This window comes from Lampris incognitus, chromosome 6, assembly GCF_029633865.1.
Source record: "Lampris incognitus isolate fLamInc1 chromosome 6, fLamInc1.hap2, whole genome shotgun sequence".
NCBI classification, from domain to species: domain Eukaryota; kingdom Metazoa; phylum Chordata; class Actinopteri; order Lampriformes; family Lampridae; genus Lampris; species Lampris incognitus.
The window spans coordinates 64,865,998-64,889,868 of NC_079216.1; the positions used below are offsets into that span (position 1 = coordinate 64,865,998).

The window sequence follows — 23,871 nt, forward strand, 5'->3', positions numbered from 1 at the left end:
TATGAACATATTTCAGGACCTATTATTTCAGTCAAAAACAAGGTAGTTTAGCCATTAAAGCATATTAAATTTGACTGGCGGTCAAAGGAAGTAAAGACTGTTTTTTTAACCCCCTGGCAATAGTGGCTGTTTTCATTTTTGATTTTAACCCCTTGGAAACACACACACACACACACACACACACACACACACACACCACGTCACCCTATACTTGTGGGGACCCCTCAATGACTACATTCATGACCTAGCCCTGAACCCTCACCTTAACCATCATAACTATGTGCCTACAGGCGACATGGTGGCCCAGTGGTTAGCACTGTTGCCTCACAGCAAGAAGGTCCTGGGTTCGAACCCCAGGCTTTCCCAGGTCCTTTCTATGTGGAGTTGGCATGTACTCCCCCGTGTCTGTGTGGGTTTCCTCCGGGTGCTGCAGTTTCCTCCCACCATCAAAAAGACATGCATGTTAGGGTTGATACTCCTGCCTGTGCCCCTGAGCAAGGCGATGGAAAGAAGAACTGGAGTTGGTCCCCGGGTTCTGCAGCTGCCCACTGCTCTTATATAATAGGATGGGTTACGTGCAGAGAACAAATTTCATTGTAACCAAACAACTGTACGGAGACAAAATAAAGTGGCTTTCTTCTAACCTTAACCCTTACCCTAACCTTAACCTAACCCTTATTCTAACCTTAACCCTTACCCTAACCTTACCCTAATCCTTATTCTAACCTTAACCCTTACCCTAACCTTACCCTAACCCTTATTCTAACCTTAACCCTAACCCTAACCTTACCCTAACCCTTATTCTAACCTTAACCCTTACCCTTATTCTAACCTTAACCCTTACCCTAACCTTAACCTAAGCCTTATTCTAACCTTAACCCTTACCCTAACCTTAATTTAACCCTTATTCTAACCTTAACCCTTACCCTAACCTTAACCTAATCCTTATTCTAACCTTAACCCTTACCCTAACCGTTATTCTAACCTTAACCCTTACCCTAACCTTAACCTAATCCTTACTCTAACCTTAACCCTAAACCCAAGCCTTAACCCTAAAATAGACCCTTTTCTTCATGGAGACCCATAAAATGTCCCCACAAGATAGGTGGTTTTAGGTTTTGGTATCTTGATGGGGACATTTGGTCCCCTTTAGGATAGAAAAAACTGGTATGGGCGTCTGGGTGGCGTGGCACTCTATTCCGTTGCCTACCAACACGGGGCTCGCCAGTTAGAGTTTCCGTGTTACCCCCGGCTTGGTCGGGCGTCCCTACAGACACAATTGGCCGTGTCTGTGGGTGAGAAGCCGGATGTGAGTATGTGTCCTGGTCGCTGCACTAGCACCTCCTCTGGTCGGTTGGGGCACCTGTTCAGGGGGGAGGGGGAACTGGGGGGCATGGCGTGATCCTCCGACACGCTACATCTCCCTGGTGAAACCCCTCACTGTCAGGTGAAAGGAAGTGGCTGGTGACTCCACATGTTTGGGAGGAGGCATGTGGTAGTCTGCAGCCCTCCCCGGATCGGCAGAGGGGGTGGAGCAGCGACCGGGACGGCTCAGAGGAGTGGGGTAATTGGCTGGATACAATTGGGGAGAAAAAGGGGGGAAATCTACACAACAACAAAAAAACACACAAAAAACCCTGGTACACACACACACACACAAGGTAAGAAAACCTGCTGACAACATGCCAGCATCCCTCTAATCACTCACCCTACACAGGCGATGGTGATCGGCCCGATGGCCCAGGCGTCTTCCCACATGATGTAGTCCTCAGGCAGGTCGTAACAGGAAGTCAGGTCCTCATTAGGCCACTGGCCGGGGGCGCAGGGTGAACAGGTGAATTCGTCCACCAGGTACTCGTGAGGCTCACAGGCTGTACAGATCCAACAGCAGTACTCGCCTGACCACAAAAACAGATAGATGTATTGGAAATGGCAAGTGTACTCTGTCTGGGTACTCTGTGGTCGGTCGTTCTCTGTTTCGGGAAAAAGGAAACGCAAAGTGAACAACCGGTAGTTATTTGTTATTCATCACAAAATTTGAATTTAAAACGAGAACTAAAGGGTGGTTTGTTTTGCCGGCACGTCTCAAACTCAAGATTACAGAAACTGACGCTGGTCTTGATGTTGAGCTTTCCAAGTTTACGGTGTCGAGCTCTGGTTTCCCTTTTCTCTTGGCATTCCATATCGCTCATCTACGAAGCGTATTTGTGATTAGTCAACAAATCAATTCAGTTGTTTGATGTGGACCTACGATCAACTAATACAAATTCTAATGAATGTGTATCTATTGTTTCAGCGTGAGAAATAACCTGGGGTGTCTATGTAGTGTAGTGGTCTATTCCGTTGCCTGCCAACACGGGGATCGTCGGTTAGAATCCCCGTGTTACAGCCGGCTTGGTCGGTCGTCCCTACAGACACAATTGGCTGTGTCTGTGGGTGGGAAGCCGGCTGTGGGTATGTGTGCTGGTCGCTGCACTAGCACCTCCTCTGGTCGGTCGGGGCGGCTGTTTGGGGGGGAGGGGGAACTGGGGGGGAATAGCGTGATCCTCCCACGTGCTACGTCCCCCTGGCGAAACTCCTCACTGTCAGGTGAAAAGAAGCAGCTGGCGACTCCACATGTATGGGAGGAGGCATGTGGTAGTCTGCAGCCCTCCCCGGATCGGCAGAGGGGGTGGAGCAGTGACCGGGAAGGCTCGGAAAACAGGGTAATTGGCCGGATACAATTGGGGAGAAAAAGGGGGGAAAACTCCATCCATCCATTATCCAAATTGCTTATCCTGCTCTCAGGGTCGCGGGGATGCTGGAGCCTATCCCAGCAGTCATTGGGCGGCAGGCGGGGAGACACCCTGGACAGGCCACCAGGCCATCACAGGGCTGCCAGGCCATCACAGGACCGCACAGCATAATGAAAACTGGCCGCTAACATGCGGCTACCCAGCTTGTTGGGGTGGATACCGTCTCTTCTAAAAAAGGAAAAGCATTTCCAGAGCAAACCAACATTTTTCAATGAAGCCCAAATTATGAGCTCTGCAGGCAGACTGGAGCCAAGTGTGGAGTCTGTGTGTGTTGTGGAAAGAGAAGCCGTGATTCTGCTGATAGACCATCGACCCATCCAGAATGATCGTTGCTAAATTTAAGTCTTTTATGCCCCTTTTCCACTACATGGTACCGGCTCGACTGGACTGGCCTGGACTGGACTCGCCTCTGTGTCGTTTTCCATTACAGTAACAGTACCCCCTCAGTGTAGCTGGTCGTCATAGCGATGCCTGGTTTTCAATTTCAAAATGTATTTTTAAGATAACGCTGCTTCAACAGCTTCGGTATTTAGAAATGCTGGGCGATACATCTATCTCTGACCAATCAGAGGGCTGCACCGACAAAGGTTTGGATGCTACCACAGAACTTTTTGATAAATAAAAGAGGTGTCCTTCAAATTGTTACACGGGTTTCACCCAATGAGTCAGTACCTGGGAAGTAAAAACAGGGAACCCCCGTCGTTCATTGTGCAAAACTCAAATTGAGACAGTCACACATTTATTTTGGGACTGCACCAATTCCAGAAAACCTTTCTAGAAAACTCTGGAAGGAACTACATGTTTTTATTATGTCTAAAGTCTGTAATAATTTTGTCCTTAAATGGGAATATGTATTGTTTGGTGTCCATGACACAAATAGAGAAAGTAACAATACGTTTCACTTAATAAATCTTGTTTTGTTTTTTTTTTTGTGCAAAATTTCACATCGATAAAAGCACATTTTAAATAGTAAACCATTCTTTCCTGCTTTAATTACAGAAATTGAGACGTACATCTCTACCATTTCCAGAAGCACAAACAGAAAAGCAGTCAAAACATATAATGCTTGCTTACATTATAACATGTTCACTTAATGTGCACTGTAAATTGACCCCCTGCCACAAGTGCTTTGTTTTAGTTCGGTATTACCATCATTATTACTGTTAATACTGCAGTTCATTCATTTTCTGTATTGACCTCTGTTATGACCATCGAATGTACAGGTTGTGTATAGCTGACTGGTCTGATGATATATATATATATATATAATGTTCCGGTATCGTTTGTATATTGTCACTTTAAATTGACAAGAATTGCTTTGATTTTGGTACCCGCTCCAGTTTTTTTGGACCCTCGACAAAGGTGGTAGCAGACAAGTGGTAACGGTGACCAAAATGCCGGTGCTTCCCAGTAATGGAAAACGGAAAGAGGGTGAGTCGAGTGGGGTTGAGCCGGTACCATGCAGCGGGAGAGGGGCAGTAGTAAGTACCTGAAGACACGTTTTTGCTCCCCGTCTCTCTTACCCGCCTGCATTTTCTTCATTTCGTTGCGTGCGCAGGGGTCGCTGCACTGCGACGTGGGCGCCACCTCTCTGGGCCAGTGAATCAGATCGGTGCTCAGACTCAGACTCTCGGCCCATTCACCCACTGGCACGTAGCCGTAGCGGTCACCGGTGCGCTGGTAGCTGAAGATATTGTATCGGCCAATGCCGTCTCCTTGGGAGTCAAATTTGACGACGGTCTCGCTGCCTTGGGGAGAGAAAGGGGCTGCAAGGGGGACATGAGAGAAAAACAATGGCAAAGTGGCATGAGGGGTAGTTAGAGGGGTGCAACAACGCAAAAAGAAAATCCTCCTCTTGCCTCATTCAAGATTCTTTATTTGTTACGTGTCGTTATAAAAGCACAAGAGGGTAAAAGTCTTGAGTTTCGGCTCCTCAACACTGCAGCAACAATAGTAACTGAACAACAACAAAACAGAACAACAAAACAGCAACAATAATAGTGTGTGATGTATGTAAGGTGCTGTGTGTGTGTGTGTGTGTGTAGGCCCGGCCCCAATAAATGTGCACACTGTGTGTGTAGTTGTCTGCATATCCGCGCATGTCTGTGCTTGCCAAGCTACCTCTGTGTGTGTGTGTGTGTGTGTGTGTGTGTGTGTGTGTGTGTGTGTGTAAACCGATGATCCGCTGAAGACCACAGGTCAGTACCATCAGGCCGGCACCAGGCTTAGTGTCTTTTAATGTGTCTTTGTTCAAAAGCCCGGTCGCTTGATGGAAAAAGCTGTTCTGGAGCCTACTGGTCCGGGCTTTGAGGCTGCGGTACCACTTGCCTGACAGTAGCAGCTGGAACAGTCCATAGTTGGGGGGGGGGGCTGGGGTCTTTGATAATCCTACGGGCTTTGCCGACACGTCTGTTGTATATGTCCTGGATGGAGGGAAACTCGGATCCACTGATGTCCTGGGCCGTCCACACAACCCTCTGCCGTGTTTTGCGGTTGTGGGCAGCGGTACAGTTCCCAAGCCAGGCGGTGATGCATCCAGTCGAGACGCTCTCGGCGGTGCCTCTGTAGAAGGCCCGTAGAACCCTGGGCCCCCTGCCGAACTTCTTCAGTCGCCCGAGGTGAAAGACGCGTTGCTGTGCCTTTTTCACCACATGGCTGGTGTGTTCAGCCCAGGTGAGTTCCTCACTTGGGCTGAATGATGTGATGTGTGGGTGTGTGTCCTGGTCGCTGCACTAGTGCCTCCTCTGGTCGGTCGGGACGCCTGTTTTGAGGGGGTGGATAGCATGATCCTCTCATGCGCAATGTCCCCCTGGTGAAACTCCTCACTGTCCGGTGAAAAGAAGCGACTGGCGACTCCACACGTATGGGAGGAGGCATGTGGTAGTCTGCAGCCCTCCCCGGATCCGCGGAGGGGGTGGAGCAGAGACCGGGACAGCTCGGAAGAGTGGGGTAATTGGCCAAGCACAACTGGGAGAAAAAAGTGGGGGGTGGGGGGGGGAGCAGGGATTTAGGAGAAGGAAAGAGCAGCATTGTGGGCGTCTGGGTGGCGTGGCACTCTATTCCGTTGCCTACCAACACGGGGATCCCTGGTCCAGATTCAAATCCCCGTGTTGCCTCCAGCTCGGTCGGGTGTCCCTACAGACACAACTGGACTTGTCTGTGGGCGGGAAGCCGGATGTGGGTATGTGTCCTGTGTCCTGGCCGGTCGGGGCACCTGTTCGGGTGGGGGGATCCTCCCACGTGCTACGTCTCCCTGGCGAAACTCCTCACTGTCAGGTGAAAAGAAGCAGCAGGCGACTCCACATGTATGGGAGGAGGCATGTGGTAGTCTGCAGCCCCCCCCCCCCACTGGATTGGCAGAGGGGGTGGAGCAGAGACCAGGATGGCTTGGAAGAGTGAGGTAATTGGCCGGGTACAATTGGGGAGGAACACATTTGTTACTCACCGAGGGGCTATAAATGCTTTCTACGCCTAGCGGTGTCTGCGTTTTGTCTCAACGGCGTCTCTTTCTCCTTCCCCCCTCTGCTCAAATGGAGACAAACACACACCTAACATCCCTCAAACGTGACAAAGTTCACAACCAAACGCAATATCAACGGACTCCCCGTGAAGTCGCGGAGACGGAGGACCGACTCTCCGAGCGGCACTGCGGCTGCCCACACACTGATGGAATTAGCCTCTGGGTCTCTCGCATCAGGGAGGTACATTGCTGAAACTGCCAAATCGGTGTGTATACAAGTTGTTATGAAAGGATTACCATCTACCCCGAGGATAGAATGTGAAATTGGCAGGATGCTGGAACTATTAAAAAACCCATAGGGGGAAAGTAGCCATCGGAAAAAAAAAACAAAAACAAAAACTAAACCAAGCCAAACACGACTTCTTGAAGCGCGGCATCCTTTTCTTTTTTTTTAAATACCCCCCCTCCCCCCTTTTCTCCCCAATTGTACTTGGCCAATTACCCCGCTCTTCTGAGCCGTCCCGGTCGCTGCCCCACTCCCTCTGCTGATCTGCTGACGACCACAGGCCTCCTCCGACACGTGGAGTCGCCAGCCGCTTCTTTTCACCCGACAGTGAGGAGTTTCGCCAGGGGGACGTGGCGCGTGGGAGGATCACGCTACCTCCCCCCCCCCCGGTTCCCCCTCCCCCCTGAACAGGCTTCCCAACCGACCAGAGGAGGCGCCAGTGCAGCGACCAGGACACACACCCACATCCGGCTTCCCACCCGCAGACACGGCCAGTTGTGTCTGTAGGAGGCACCACGGGGATTCGAACCGGCGATCCCCCCCGTGTTGCTAGGCAACGGACTAGACCGCCACGCTACCCGGACGCCCCGAAGCGCTGCACCCTCGGCCCTAACCGTGCGGTCGGTCGGCTGTTTTGACGCAGACAAGGTGCACGTCGTCGCTGCAGCATCGCTCCAGTCTTCACAACCGAGCAACCGAGTCTGCGGCTGACACGCGGTACCGTACACCGGGCGGTGCAGGCGCTGCCGCGGACCGCCCTGTCGGACGAGGATCCGGCCGGGGGTGCAGCGTGGGGTGTAGCAGCACGGGCTCCATAAAGCGCCGCTCGCCGTGCTGTAACAAGGCCCTCGGTTGTCAGTGTAAAGCAGAATTGATGATGCGGTTGTGTGTTGGTTGTGCGCCCGTGTCGGAGGTTAACGCGAGAGCCCGGCCGGTCGTTCTCCGACTAGGGGACGGGCACGCGTCTCGAGATTACCAGAACAAATAGCAGGATGGGGGGAGGGAGGGGGGGGGGATGGACGTGCGTGAGTATTTGTGCACGCGTTTGTGTGGGGACCCCCCCCACTAGTTCTTCCTTCACATGTGGACCGAGTGGCGGTGATGCACGACGTCATAGGTGGACGTCCCACATCTCTGGCAGGACTAAACTAGCGCTCTTCAGAGCGAGCGCTGAAAGCGTCCTACTTTATGGGTTGGAGACGCGGACCCATGCACAAAGATCTTCAGGCGAGACTTGACGGCACCAACACACACGCACGCGCCTCCTTATGAGAGTGAAGAACACCTCCTGGCGGGAGCACAAAACCAAAGCTGAGCTCTACGGTGATGCACCACCTGTCTCGCCCCGGGTTGAAGAGGGGGAGCGCGTTTTGCAGGACGATGCCACAGAGCGGAAGATCAGATTACAGCCGACGGTATCTGTATGCGTCTGCCACGTCCTAACAGAGGAGGAAGACCTTTCGGCTACTCAGGAGACACTCAAATAAATGTGCAAGACCTGCCAAATCAAATGGGAAACAGAATGCTGGCGTGACGTGGTGAATGCATGCTCGCCTGCGGTCGAAGGATGATGATGATGACACTGGGACAGGGGAAGGTATTGCTCTGAGCACTGGGGGGGGGGGGGGGGGCTGTGCCCTTTTTTTCCCCAATTGTACCCGGCCAATTACCCCACTCTTCCGAGCCGTCCCGGTCGCTGCTCCACCGCCTCTGTTGATCCGGGGAGGGCTGCAGACCACCACATGCCTCCTCCCATACACGTGGAGTCGCCAGCCGCTTCTTTTCACCTGACAGTGAGGAGTTTCACCAGGGGGGGGGGCGTAGCACATGGGAGGATCATGCTACCCCCCCCCCCCCCGATCGATCAACCAACCAGAGGAGGCGCTAGTGCAGCGACCAGGGCACATTACCCACATCCGGCTTCCCACCCGCAGACACGGCCAATTGTGTCTGTAGGGACGCCCGACCAAGCCGGGGGTAACGCGGGGATTTGAACCGGCGATCCCCGTGTTGGTAGGCAACAGAATAGCCCGCCACACCGCCCGGATGCCCCCAGTTCACCTTTATTTAACCAGGAAGTCCCTTGAGATGAAAGATTCCCTGTTCAGAGGGAGACACGGCCAAGACAGCCCACCATTACCAGGTTACAAAACTGACAAAATAGAGCATGACAAGGGACCACAGATACACAATACTGTAAAATCCAGTTTAGAGATAGCAATTGCACGCTTCAGTTGCACAGTTTTCTTTTTTTTTTTAATCTGAGCTTTCTGAAGGTTATTCCATCGCCAGGGTCCAAAAATATAGGAGTAAGCCGTTCTACCGAGTTGTTCGCAAAGCCTGGGTACCGGGTAGAGCAGCCATCTGCTGCTACTACTTCCGGCTGCTCCCGTTAGGGGGCGCCGCAGCGGGTCATCCGTTTCCACTTCTTCCCGTCCTCTGCATCTTCCTCTGTCACACCGGCCACCTGCATGTCCTCCCTCACCACATCCATAAACCTCCTCTTTGGCCTTCCTCCTCTCCTCTTCCCTGGCAGCTCCACATTCAGCCTCCTTCTCCCAGTATACCCAGCATCTCTCCAAACCCTCTCAATCTTGCCTCTCTTGCTTTATCTAGTGGAGCAAAAACATAGTAGCTGTTGGTGAGTGATGGGAGACTACACAGATAAGAAGGGAGTTTACCAGGTGTCAGGGTAGAGTAGCGGTCTATCCGCTGCCTACCAACATGGGGCTCGCTGGCCTGAATCCCCGTGTTACCTCCAGCTTGGTCGGGCGTCCCTACAGACACAACTGGCCATGTCTGCGGGTGGGAAGCCGGATGTGGGTATGTATCCTGGGTCGCTGCACTAGCACCTCCTCTGGTCGGTCGGGACGCGTGTTCAGGGGTGGAGGGGGAGCTGGGGGGGGGGGGAATAGCGTGATCCTCCCACGCGCTACCTCCCCCTGGTGAAACTCCTCACTGTCAGGTGACAGGAAGCGGCTGGCGACTCCACATGTATCGGAGGAGGCATGTGGTAGTCTGCAGCCCTCCCCGGATCGGCAGAGGGGGCGGAGCAGCGACCGGGACGGCTCGGAAGATTGGGGTAATTGGCCGGGTACAACGGGGGAGAAAATGGGTTGAAAAAAATCCAAAAAGGACCAAAAAAAGAAGGGAATTTACCCGATATGGCTTTGTAAATACAAATGTACAAACGCTGCTGTCCCCTTGGGCTTAATGAAGGCCGGGACACAGTGATGTGTGCAGGAGACTGTCTGCCACCAAAAAAACGACCCCATAAGTGCAAGCAGCTTATTACGACCAATAGTTACGTTTTAAAGTTAAGCGGCCTCTAAGCGGTCGTGTAAATAACGTGTAAATAACGTGTAAACAAGTGTCTGCGAATGAGGACAACAGGTGCAAGTTAAGCAGAATGAAGTACAAGGTGCAGAAGTGTGCATGTGCAGCATGTCCTCACATGGGGCCGGGGGGCGGTCTCGCTTCCTCGTAATTATAATACGCTACTTTCCCTGCAACAATAAGCGACCTCCTTCCGTAAGCAGGACAACGAGTCGGATAAAAAACGTGGAGAACTGTGACACACAGTGAGAGAGCCCAGGTGGTGACGGGTAGAGGAGGCGGCGTGCATGTCAATAATGGCCCCGTAGTAGCCTGAACAAGTGTTTTGCTAACTGTTAAATCAAGGCAGGCCCTATTTGGACAAGGGCCCAAAGCTCTGACCCTGCTGTGAGGGGCGAGTGTGTGCGTGGAGGTGTGTGCGTGGAGGTGTGTGCGTGCACGCCGTGCTGACGGGGGCTAAAGCTGTGCTATTGTTGAGAGGGCTCAATGTGTTCAAAGAAGAATGGCGTGTCAGACGGTGGCGGAGGGAGTTAGGGTTTATGAAATCCATAAATCACAAAGACAGCATAAACCTCTATCTTTATCCTTTCTCTCTCTCCCTCTCTCCCTCTCCCTCTCTCTCGCTCTCCGTATTATCCTCTCTCCTTTCTTCCTGCCCCCTTATCTCTCTCACAGGAAATTCCAAGTGTCAAGTCTCCCATGCATTTTAGGGACTAAATGTTTGAGAGACAACTAATGGATACGATTTCAATAAAGGGCCGCTGATAGCATCTTCAGACGAGGAAGCGATAAGAATTGATTATGCTGCACGTTGGCAGACAATAAAGTCTGCTAATATCGCAGCAATAAAGCAGGCCGACCCCCCCCCCAGGACACACTCGCACATGCACACACACTTTGCCATTTGCTAATTATCATAACTGCACTTTATTAGTATATTAGATGTGTTGAAGCCTAACTGATGCATAATACAGACTAAAGAGATAACAATATTAGTCTGCGTACCCTTGTGAGGGTCATATATTTGTCCTTGGATTTGCTAACAGATCCCATCCAAAGAGCAGTAGGCCTGGGAGATTGAAACCCTCCCTATAGCTAGCATCAGCATTCTGCTTAACGATGTCAGGGAGCCTTATTAGGGAAAGTGAATGACAACGCAGGTTCAAGCTGGCGAAGGCCACCAAAGTTTCTCTGGTGGCTGCGAAGAGCTGAAGCAGACAGCTCGGGCCCTTGACAGAAGAACGCCGCAAGGCAACAAGAGCTAAAGTCATAACATCATCCAAACTAGAAAAGACTAAATGGGCTGGAAAAAAAAATCTGCGAGGCACTGGGGGACTTTTGAGTCCAGAGTACGTTTCTGAGGAGCCTGCAGTCTCTTTGATTCAGAAGTTGAGTGGTATTTCTGGCTCAAATTGTGCAAGTTCACTGTGTAGCCTGGCGCACAGAAGAATAACAGTAAAGACGAATCTCAAGCCGGGCGGCACGGTGGCGCAGTGGTTAGCGCAGTCACTTCACAGCAAGAAGGTTCTGGGTTCGAGCCCCGGGGTAGTCCAACCTCGGGGGTCGTCCCGGGTCGTCCTCTGTGTGGAGTTTGCATGTTCTCCCCGTGTCTGCGTGGGTTTCCTCCGGGTGCGCCGGTTTCCTCCCTCAGTCCAAAGACATGTAGGTCAGGTGAATCGGCCGTACTTAATTTCCCCTAGGTATGAATGTGTGTGTGGGCGCTCGGGTAGCGTAGTGGTCTATTCTGTTACCCACCAACATTTGGGTCGGCAGTTCGAATCCCCGTGTTACCTCCGGCTTGGTCAGGCGTCTCTACAGACACGGTTGGCCGTGTCTGTGGGGGGGGGAGTCGGATGTGGGTAAGAATGGGATTGTACAATGTACAATTGGGGAGAAAAAGGGAAAAATCCACAAAAAAAAGAAGAAGGTATGAGTGTGTGTGTGTGTGTGTGTGGGGGGGGGGGGGCGTGTGATGGCCTGGCAGCCTGTCCAGGGTCGTCTCCCCACCTGCCGCCCAATGACTGCTGGGATAGGCTCCAGCATCCCCATGACCCTGAGAGCAGGATAAGCGGTTTGGATAATGGATGACTGGATGGAAGTATTTAAAGCCGACAACACATGATGCGGTCCAAGCTGCCGGTTGGGTGCAGAGCAGCTAATGCCGCCAGTTTAGCTCACCGACAATACGCAGTGTTTGGAGGGGGGGGGTGCGCTACTACTTTGAAGTTGTAGCTTGCCACGCTACAAGCTACTCAGGATTTACAATAGCCACGCTACAGCCAAGCTACCTTTTTGATAAAAGAAGCAAGCTACACAACAAGCTAACAACAACATCGCTTAGCCACATGGATGCTCATACAATTCGATAAGAAAAATAAACTGTGGTATGTTGTTTTGCTCTGCAGCAACTTCGTAGCATTCTCGGCCCACCTTAACTTGACCGAGATGCCATTATGTTTATGTGTATAGTGATAAACTGTTCAATTTACTGCAGTGACAAGCTGTTCAATTTAATATACACAATTAAATTGATGTGCTTTGTATACAGGATCCTGCAGCAATAATAAGTATCAGGGAGGTTTCTAGGCATAGGCAACCTAGGCAGTCGGCAAGGGCGACACCTGCAGGGGGGCGGGCACCGATCTATATTTGTTGAGTACTTTTCCTACTGTTGAGTGTTTCTTTTAACAAAGTGTTATATATATATATATATATATATATATATATGGTGCAATTCAACTTATATGCATTTTAATGATTATAAAAACAAAATAAATAACACATGCATTAAGACTTATTTATTTGTTATGAGATGATAAGAGCGATGCAGACGGTGGAAACTCTACCCGGCAAGACAAAAACAACCCCGCTGACGGAGGAGTCAAAGAGGGCGAAGAGGGAGCGTGATAGAAGCTGAGGTAAAACAAAAGTGAACCTCAGACGGGCAGTCAGTCGATCGGGCGAGCTCCGGTGTTGTATCGAAATCCGGCTAGGGGGGAACAGATCTCGACGGGGAAACTGAGTTCAACACAACACCCCAGACTTGAGAGGGTTCCAAACCGACTTTCAGTTAGCGTTCTTTCTATGGGATCAGGAAGTAACACAACCTGCCTACTTATTAATACTACCAGATGTTTTACTCTGCCTTTGTAATATCACTGAGATTGGGATTTCTGTTTCAAATTAGGATTCTTATGGTTGTTTCTTGCTTTGGAAACTAGCCAGGCTGCTAATAAATGGAAAGTGATCCGGTTGTCTTTGTGACAGTGGTGCAAGCAATAAAAACACTTGGAACCGCTTGAGGGGGGGGGGTGTAAAGTTGTCTACAGCCACTTTAAAATAAGTGGTTAATATAAGCCGTTTCAGCTCTACAGCTTCATTAGGTCAGACAATATGCACAGACAGAAATATTGTAAAGTAACTAATTTCTTTCAAATGAAAGTAAAGTCCCCGTGTCTGCGTGGGTTTCCTCCGGGGGCTCCGGTTTCCTCCCACAGTCCAAGGACATGTAGGTCAGGTGAATCGGCCATACTAACTTGTCCCTAGGTGTGAATGTGTCAGCCCTGTGATGGACTGGCGGCCTGTCCAGGGTGTTTCCCCGCCTGCCCCCCGATAGCTGCTGGGTAGGCTCCAGCATCCCCCGACCCTCATTAGGATAAGCAGCTTGGATAATGGATTGAAAGTAAAGTAACTTGCCCAACACTGACTGTCATGCTACTGAAAAGCTGGTAGCGCCACTAGGGTTGAGGAGCCAGTCCCCAGCACTGCTGATTTAGCATTGTGTCAACGTTGTCATGGAAACGCGAACCTCAAAACATCCTTGATGTTGTTGACATCTTCTGCTATCAAAACGTACCCAAGTGTACAGCAGGGGGGGGGGGGGAGTTGGCGGATGGGAAACATTTCAGTGCAGGATTTGGGTGCATGAGACTTTGCTGTCCCAATAAATAATCGGAGACACTTTTTCACTCAAAAGTCGAGGTAGAATTTCAAAATTAATATGATATAGCTTGGGAAACTCAGCGACGCTCAGTATTAGCTCCTCCTCCGTGTCTGAACCAGAGTCGTTGATATCTTGTATGACACAAAAGCTGTAATCATGTTGGACATACTGCGAAAGGTCAGCGATAAACAGGGTTAAAGTTCAAGTAGTTTGAACTTGAGTGCAGAGGTGAGCCGCAACATTGGGCAACAGCGCTCTCTCCATTGCAAAACAGTGGCTCAGCTGGTGCGCGGTGGTTTTTCCGCTCATCACGTGTCGTCGGTTTAAGATTGTGACAGTATAATTGAAGCGGCAAGTACACCAGTTGTCCAGAAGCTTTGGGATCTGCTGAGAGAGGAGATAGGCTCAGCACAGAGGTAGATATCCCAAAGTAGACCTTTCAGAATAAGTGACAGATGCAGTTTTGTCATGAACAGCAAATAAGTACATCGGCAGCGTGATTATCTATTGTAGATTTATACCACGACCCGAGTCTGTAAGTTGGTGATTCTCACGTTCTTGTTTAGGTTTTCCTGCCTTTGATCTCGATCTGCTCTTGTGCCTCTCCCCAGCCATTCAAAGAAGGTTGGACCAGTTCATCTGGACACAACCCTTTTTTGACAGATATGTTTCATCACTCAGCTAAGGGACATCTTCAGTCGAAGGGCCCTGACACTGACCGTCGGCAAATGTCGGGCCGTCGGTGAGCATCTGCGACCCTAGCTTTTGTGGTGTGCCCCTCACCGTCGGCGCTAGTCGGACCCGCGTTGGCAGCTTTTTCGGCCGATTCAGCATGTTGAATCGGGGGAGCCCGTCGGTGAGAGAGATCCGATTGGCTGTTCAGCCAGCGAACCAGGGCCGTCGGCTGTAGTCTTTGCGGTGTGTTCAAGTGCTACTTGTTGGCCCAAACGGCAGGCGACGTGAGGCGATGCAACAGTCAGCCTTCGTCGCCGCTAGTCGGTTTGGTGTGTCTGGGCCCTAAACTGAGTGCAGGTATCCCCACCGTTATAAACAAGACAGTACAACACAGTCCCTAACGACTGCAACCAACGACCGGTCTCATATGCAAATATGGGTGTGACCCTTAACGAGAGTTTCAAAGACCATGTGAACTATTCACCAAGGATTCACAGAAGATCGTTGCAATCACAGCATTGTAAGATGGAGGCAGATGTACTCCTAGCACCCCCCCCCCCCCGGTTCAGGGATGGTCGTTCCCTGAACCTCTTTGGCCTCTTTGACTCCCCACTCAAACCATCTTTCCTCCCTATAATCGCATCGTGCACATGGCAATTGAAACTCTAGTTAAAGGTCACACCCATATTTGCATATGAAACTGGTCGCTGGTTTCGGTCGTTAGGCCCCTGTATTGTACTGTAGTGTTTATAAGGGTGGGGATACCTGCAGTCAGCTGAGACTGAAGAGGTCACTTAGATGAGTGGTGACACGTTTCTGTCGATACACGTTGTGTCCAGGCGAACTGATTCAACCTTCTCCGACTTCCCTTCCTGGATTATTGAGCAGCATCAAGACATCTCAGCGATGTGAGTCGACCAGTTTCATGTGACGAAGAAGTACATGTGGTGACTAGTAACGAACAGCTTATAGGTTCACCTGAGGTTGTTTGACACATACACTCATAAATAAAACATACACACACACACACACACACTGGGAAATAGATCAAAACTACATCTGTTGTGCTTGAGAGCTTAAGTAGGATACTAATGACTAGGTCGGAGGAATCGGACACCATGGACTGATGTGTTAAACTGACAAAAGGTACATGATAAACACGTGCTGTCGGTCCCCTTTTACTTTAACTTCCTTGTTTCCCTCTAAATGTTCTCTCTTCATCAGGAGTAGCGTACACATCAGAATGTTCCCCGTGCAAACCCGGGACTTTCAGTCGTGTCCCAGGCTCGTCTTCGTGTGACCCCCCCGAGACACCTAGTCCGGCCATGGTGCCAGCTCCTGCAACCCTTGTAACACCACCACTCAGTACACACACACACACACACACACACACAAGCCCTGAAACAATGATGATTCTCCGTGACCCTGTTCATGCACTAGCTCCCCCCCGGCCCGGTCCAATCCAGCTGAGACCATTTCCCTTCCCCTCAACACTTCTCACGTCTCACAGCTCTGAGTGGCTCTCCGTGTCCTCAAGGTGGCCGAGCACCAGAGAGCGAAAAGGTGCCTTTCTTACCACCCCACTAACAAAGGCAACGTTCTCCTCACATCACTCCTGCTTGACCTCATCTGCCCAACTGGGGTAGAAGCAGTGTCTTCTGAAGTTAGAGCCAGATATTTTTTTTTTTTGACCTCCCCCCGCTTTTTCTCCCCAATTGTACTTGGCCAATTACCCGATCTTCCGAGCTGGTCGCTGCTCCACCCCCCTCTGCCGATCCGGGGAGGGCTGCAGACTACCACATGCCTCCTCCCATGCGTGTGGAGTCGCCAGCCGCTTCTTTTCACCTGACAGTGAGGAGTTTCACCAGGGGGGAGGATCACACTATTCCCCCCCGGTTCTCCCTCCCCCCTGAACAGGTGCCCCGACCGACCAGAGGAGGCGCTAGTGCAGCAATCAGGGCACATACCCACACCCGGCTTCCCACCCGCAGACACGGCCAGTCGTGTGTGTAGGGACGCCCGACCAAGCCGGAGGTGACACGGGGATTCAAACCGGCGATCCCCGTGTTAGTACGCAACGGAATAGACCGCTACACTATCCGGACTCCCAACAGCCAGATAAATTGACTCGATTAGGCGAGACTTACCCAACCTAATTTTATACATGGCAACTGTAAACACAAGTTTATTAATCTAAGTGATTCATTACTCTTAATTGATTGCTTAACCTTTTCCCCACTCTGCTCGGCGGAGCGGTGTCACCATCCAACGGCTGGACGCAGGGAATGGAAAGTAAGGTGAATGGAGACTGTGATTAAAACTCAGGCTCACGACATCCTGGTCGATTTGTGAGAGATGCTTCAGCATCCTTGCAAAAAAAAAAAAATCTTTATTGCTGTAGATTAATTAAAAGTAGGGTGAAAACAGGATTTTCATTCAGAAGCGGAGAAATTAATTATGTTCGCGGCCATGTCGGGCTGAAGTTGGGCCCGAGGGAGATACTGGGTATTAAAGGCAGAGGACGAGGAGGCGGGGGGGGGGGGCTGAGTAAAAGAGCCAGTCCCCTTTAGTCCAGCCAGCAGAGAGACCAAGAGACGGAATACGTTTTCTAAAACTGCCGAGGGACCGGGGGAGGAGCAAGAGACTGAGAGAGAGAGAGAGGGAGAGGGAGGAGAGACGGACAGGGAGACGGGTATCGAACAGTGACAGACAGGAAGACGACTGAAACATTGATGGCGGAGCCTTTTGTCTTCGTGTGAAAGAGGAGGCACACGTGTGTGAGTGACAACTCAGCAGCTAAACTCAAGTTTATATTTACAGACAGGTCCCCTGGTTTAATAAGCCCATATAACCCACAAATGCCCTCGCCCACGCACACACACACACACACACACACACACACAAACTTAGCACAGATGTGTGGTCACACACACACACACACACACACACAACACAGACATGTGCAGTCACACACACACACAGAGAAACCAACACAGATGTTTTCTAGAGAACAGGGAGCAGGTAACATTTACCTAAGACGCGACGACAACCCTGCACAACATATGGTGTGATAAGCCAACGCTGTGCTCCTCCCTCCTCCTCTGGAGGTCGACAACCTCGCACATCTGTGTCCCACCGAGACCAGGAGCAGAACGGGTCTCACTGCAGCTCCGGGCAACACCAATCACACACATCCGTGGTTATGTGCGGAAATGGACACACACACACACGGGCGTGCAAAAACAAATCGCATTAAGCTATATTTGTGTTCCCTGTGGACTCGGTCCCCCCGGGGGGGGGGGGGGGGACAGACGCTGTCTGGTTAACGGAGCAACAGGTCGCAGAAGAGATAGCGAGGAAGAAGAGAAGACTATAAATACGGCGAGGATGTGTAGCAGAAGAGACTGACAGAAAGAGAGGCGGGGGGAGATAGAGGAGACAAAGGAAAGCGCCGGCTGACCGGAGGAGGCTGGCGCTGGAGGGGAGGACGAGCCGGAGAGGAGAGGGTTGAGCGACAAGATAAGGGAACAGAGAGGAGGGATGAGACGAGGGGGCAAAGGGGAAAGAATGAGCGAGCAAGGAGGAGAGGCGGCGGCCTAAGTGATAGTCTGACGGAGGAAAAGTCTTTGGAGAACAATCAATAGAGGACAGAGGAGGTGAGAAACGGAGGGATAAGAAAACCAAAGGCGCGGGGATGTAGACGGGCGGAGAGAGGCGAGAGAACGGCCTTGTGAAGCCTCCGAGTGGGATGTGCTGTTTCTGAGCGTGGCGAGAGTAGACGAGTTTCTTAGTCGGTGAAAGCAAAGAAACAGGAATAGTGCAAAGAGAGAACGAGAGAGATACACGTTTTGAAAAGAGAGAGAGAGAGAGAGGTGTGAAGGTTGTTCTCTGGCATCTAAACGTTGCAGTAAGCTCTCAGCTCAATATGGCCCTGAAGGCACACCGCCTCTGCTAACACACACACACACACATGCACACACACACACGCACACACACACACACACATGCGTGGAGAGAAGGGAAGGGGGAATATCACATCTATCGCCACTATTTGAACAGAAGACTGCATGTGTGTGTGTGTGTGTACACTGATCTGTATGCTGCGGATGGGGGAGGTGGGTGGGTGGGAGTTGAATGACGGCTTTGAAAAGTGTGTGGGTTGGGTGTGTCTGCGATTTCATGCCGGAAAAAAAAAAACCAAAAAAAAAAAAAAAAACCCAAGCGTTTCAAGCCGCATCTTTCTGCAAGAGCTTACCGCGTTCTGCATTGATTTGTCTACGCATGTGTTTGTGTGTATGTGTCCTAAATAGATAGCGAGCCCCCGTCATTTTTTGTGCTGTGCGCCTTAGTGCGCGCGCTCGGGTTTGCCTGTGCGCGTGCACGTTTTGCACGGGTGAGCGTGCACGCACACGCGTTTGCGTGCGAGTGCGTGTGGGCATGCGTGTTTTGCACTAGTTGGCAGCCGGCAGCTCTCGTGATCTACAGGATCATTCCGACAATTTTGCAATAGTGTAAGCTTCATTACCATGGCAACAGCTCGGCGCTTGCCGAGTTGACTCTAGATGAAGTCGAGCGGCGTATGAAACGCACGAGCTCCGCCGAGCACGCAGCGAAACCCTGCCTCGGTACGCCACACACCCTGTCACACAACTCACAACGAGCCCCGTCACTACTGAAGACAAGGTCCGTTTCCTGCGGGGGAGGGAGCTGTTTTGCTCTGCAGTAAACTGGGGCAAACAGGATAACGGGGGTAATACAGTGCGGGATCAATTAGGGGGCTATCACTGGCATCAAACTTTAATGTGGTGTAAAAGAGTATGTCTTTGTATATGTAAGAGATGGAGAGCGGTTCCTTAGCCAGTGACAGAGAGGAAAGGAATAGTGCAAATGAGATGAGAGAGAGAGAGAGAGAGAGAGAGAGAGAGAGAGAACTAAAGGGAGAGGGAGAATGAACATTGTTGGTTTTTCCGTCTGCTACAGTTCAGACTGAGAGCACTGCAGACAGAGACGCTGCAGTATTTATACCCTACATTCGAGCTCACCTCAGCTCCCGTCTTTACATAGATGGAGTAACGTGCATGTACACCGGGTCTGTGGTGCACCGCCACGGCTGCTGTCCTCGCCATCTGAGCTCTTCAATACCTGAGATAGATGTACATGCTGTTGTTTTCCCTACTCTCACATGCACTTCACGGATATATATATATATATATAGAGAGAGAGAGAGAGAGAGAGAGAGAGAGAGAGAGAGAGAGAGAGAGAGAGAGAGAGAGAGAGAGAGAGAGAGCTTTTTTTTCAGAAACTCAATGGTGTTGATAAAAGTGCTCAACAAATGAGGAGCGGAATATTAAGCTCTTGATAATCTTGATATACAGTTGCAATCAAAATTATTCAACCCCCATTGCATATTAGGTTTACTGGCAAAATATACAATTTTTCAGCTGTTTGCAATAAGCAAATTACACAGTAACAGTTTAAATAGTTCAATAAAACTAATATTACAAGGATTTTATCCAAATTCAACACAAAATTTTACTTTTAATGACCACTGCAGTCTCAAAATTATTCAACCCCCTGAATAGAATCCCTCATAAGAGCACACATTTGCAAATCAGGTGTTGTCTCAAGCACATATGATGCAACTAATCAAGGGCTTCATTAGTTGCATCAGGTGTGCTTGAGATAGAACACATCAAATACCTGGACTGGCTAGGGGTTTGTTGACGGTGACGTTTGATTGCATGTTAGAAATATGGCTAAGTCAAGAGACTTGTCCAAAAAGTTAAGAGAAGAGATCATTGCCTTGCATAAACGAGGAAAAGGATACAAAAAGATAGCAAAGGCACTGACTGTTCCTAGAGATACAGTTGGAAGCATAGTTCGCAAGTTCAAAGTTAAAGGCAGTGGCTACACTACCTGGATGTGGCAGAAAGAGGAAGCTACCAACGGCTGCCACCAGATTCCTGAGGAGGCAGGTGGTCAAAAACCCTCGAGTGACTGCAAAAGACCTGCAGCAAGACTTGGTGGCAGCAGGCACTGAGGTTGCAGTTTGCACAGTAAGGCGCATACTCAACGCTGAAGGGCTCCGTGCCCGAACTCCAAAAGGTCCACCACTACTGACCCAAAAGCACAAGAAAAGTCGGCTCCGATAGGCTCAAAACCATACAAATAAGCCAAAGAGGTTTTGGGATTCTGTTCTGTGGAGCGATGAAACAAAACTGGAACTTTTCGGGCCTATGGATCAGCGGTATGTCTGGAGGAGGAAGAATGAAGCACACGCTGAAAAGAACACCCTGCCTACAGTGAAGCATGGCGGTGGCTCGGCGATGCTCTCGGGCTGCTCTGCTTCCTCTGGCACTGGAAACCTGCAGCGTGTGGAGGGCAAGATGGATTCAATCAAGTATCAGGAAATCCTAGGAGAAAATGTCATGCTGTTTGTGAGGAAGCTGGAGCTTGGGCGTCATTGGGCCTTTCAACAGGACAATGATCCCAAGCATACCTCAAAGTCCACCAAGGCTTGGTTTCAGAAGAAGTCCTGGAAGAGTAGCCGTCACAGTCGCCTGACTTGAACCCCATAGAAAATCTCTGGTGGTATTTGAAGAAGGTGGTTGCAACGTGCAAACCCAATAATATAGTGAACTGGATGCCTTGCCCATGAAGAATGGGCTAAGATTCCTCAGGAACGCTGCCAGAAGCTGGTGTCTGGCTGTGCATCACATTTGCAGCAGGTCATAACAGCAAAAAGGTGCTCTACTAAGTACTAAAGACACTCGTCATGAAGGGAGTGAATAATTTTGAGACTGCAGTAGTCATTAAAAGTGGCATTTTGTGTTGAATTTGGAGAAACCACTTGTAATATTAGTTGTGTTGAGCTATTTAAATTTTTCTTTGTTTGATGTGATTATTGCAAACAGCTGAGAGTTTGTAAATTTTGCCAATAAACGTAATTTGCAGTGGGGGTTGAATAATTTTGATTGCAACTGTATATATATTTTTTTTTCCCCAGAAACTATCAACGGTGTTGATAAAGTGCTCAACAAACGAGGAGTGGAATATTAAGGTAGATGGAGGAAAAAAACTTTAATACATAGCAGAACAAGCTTGTTTTGTGCGTCATGCACTCATCAGCTGTTTAACCACATTGGCAGCTGATGAGTGCGTGACACACGAAACAAGCTTGTTCTTCTATGTATCAAAGTTTTTTCCTACATCTATCTTAATATATATATATATATATATATATATATATATATATATATATATATATATACACTACCGTTCAAAAGTTTGGGATCACCCAAACAATTTCGTGTTTTCCATGAAAAGTCACACTTATTCACCACCATATGTTGTGAAATGAATAGAAAATAGAGTCAAGACATTGACAAGGTTAGAAATAATGATTTGTATTTGAAATAAGATTTTTTTTACATCAAACTTTGCTTTCGTCAAAGAATCCTCCATTTGCAGCAATTACAGCATTGCAGACCTTTGGCATTCTAGCTGTTAATTTGTTGAGGTAATCTGGAGAAATTGCACCCCACGCTTCCAGAAGCAGCTCCCACAAGTTGGATTGGTTGGATGGGCACTTCTTTGAGCAGATTGAGTTTCTGGAGCATCACATTTGTGGGGTCAATTAAACGCTCAAAATGGCCAGAAAAAGAGAACTTTCATCTGAAACTCGACAGTCTATTCTTGTTCTTAGAAATGAAGGCTATTCCATGCGAGAAATTGCTAAGAAATTGAAGATTTCCTACACCGGTGTGTACTACTCCCTTCAGAGGACAGCACAAACAGGCTCTAACCAGAGTAGAAAAAGAAGTGGGAGGCCGCGTTGCACAACTGAGCAAGAAGATAAGTACATTAGAGTCTCTAGTTTGAGAAACAGACGCCTCACAGGTCCCCAACTGGCATCTTCATTAAATAGTACCTGTTAGAGCCTGTTTGTGCTGTCCTCTGAAGGGAGTAGTACACACCGGTGTAGGAAATCTTCAATTTCTTAGCAATTTCTCGCATGGAATAGCCTTCATTTCTAAGAACAAGAATAGACTGTCGAGTTTCAGATGAAAGTTCTCTTTTTCTGGCCATTTTGAGCGTTTAATTGACCCCACAAATGTGATGCTCCAGAAACTCAATCTGCTCAAAGAAGTGCCCATCCAACCAATCCAACTTGTGGGAGCTGCTTCTGGAAGCGTGGGGTGCAATTTCTCCAGATTACCTCAACAAATTAACAGCTAGAATGCCAAAGGTCTGCAATGCTGTAATTGCTGCAAATGGAGGATTCTTTGACGAAAGCAAAGTTTGATGTAAAAAAAATCTTATTTCAAATACAAATCATTATTTCTAACCTTGTCAATGTCTTGACTCTATTTTCTATTCATTTCACAACATATGGTGGTGAATAAGTGTGACTTTTCATGGAAAACACAAAATTGTTTGGGTGATCCCAAACTTTTGAACGGTAGTGTATATATATATATATAGTATATAATTGATATATACCTGATATATTATATATATATATATATATATACTATATTATATCCATTCCATTATCCAAACCACTTATCCTGCTCCCAGGGTTGCAGGGATGCTGGACCCTATCCCAGCAGTCATTGGGCGGCAGGCAAGGAGACACCCTGGACAGGCCGCCAGTCCATCACAGGGCCCACACACACACACACGTGCACACGCACATATATATATGTCTGTATATATACTTTGAGAATGAATTAGGTAGAGAAAGGGAGACAGCTGATGGAGATCTAGAGGATGCAGGGAAATCAAATTGGGATTCTCTCCATCTCTTCTCTTTTCTTCTCTTCTGTGGTTCTCAAACTTTTTCTCGGGTACTGTCAACCTCCCCCTATTAGTGTCTCTTCCTATCTCCTCCATTCCTTTCTGTCTCTGTTCTATAAGGGAGTGGTTATCATCTGCGCAAACTGGAGGCTGTGTCGGCTTCTACCCCCGCTATCTTCTCTCTCACGTCTTCTCTTCCCCTGTCTTACTCACACCCTTTCTCCCTCTCCCTCTCTCTCTCCCGCGCTCTCTCTCGCCATCTCAGACGGCAGCACTTCGAGCCCTTTGATTTGTAGCAGAAATGAAGATGGGGAATTTCAAAGAGAATCCTCTTCTTCTGCTGACGCATACTGTCCCACTCTGACACCGCCTCAGTGCTCCCTCTTTCCCTCTACCTCTCCCTTTCTCACCGTTTCTCTCTCTTTTGGCCCCCCCTTACCTTACCCCTCCAAACTCTCTTCTCTCTTTACTTTAGAGTCTGCCTGTCAATCTCGCCCAGAAGTATGCTGCGCTCTCTCTCTTTCTCCCTGCGTCTTTCTGTCTGTGATGGCATTCCCTCTCCCTCCATCCCTCCGTC

The 23,871-nt window shown here is 49.4% G+C and overlaps 1 protein-coding gene across 1 annotated transcript in view; it reads right to left on the bottom strand.

Annotated features, from left to right (window-relative positions):
• Positions 1 to 23,871, bottom strand: part of grm3 (glutamate receptor, metabotropic 3) — a 46,242-nt gene that overhangs the window by 10,478 nt on the left and 11,893 nt on the right. The window contains exons 5-6 of the mRNA XM_056281155.1: positions 4,319 to 4,561; positions 1,709 to 1,898 (exon numbers count right to left, since the gene is read on the bottom strand). Coding sequence (XP_056137130.1) covers positions 1,709 to 1,898; positions 4,319 to 4,561 — 433 coding nt within the window. The remainder of the gene's footprint in view (positions 1 to 1,708; positions 1,899 to 4,318; positions 4,562 to 23,871) is intronic.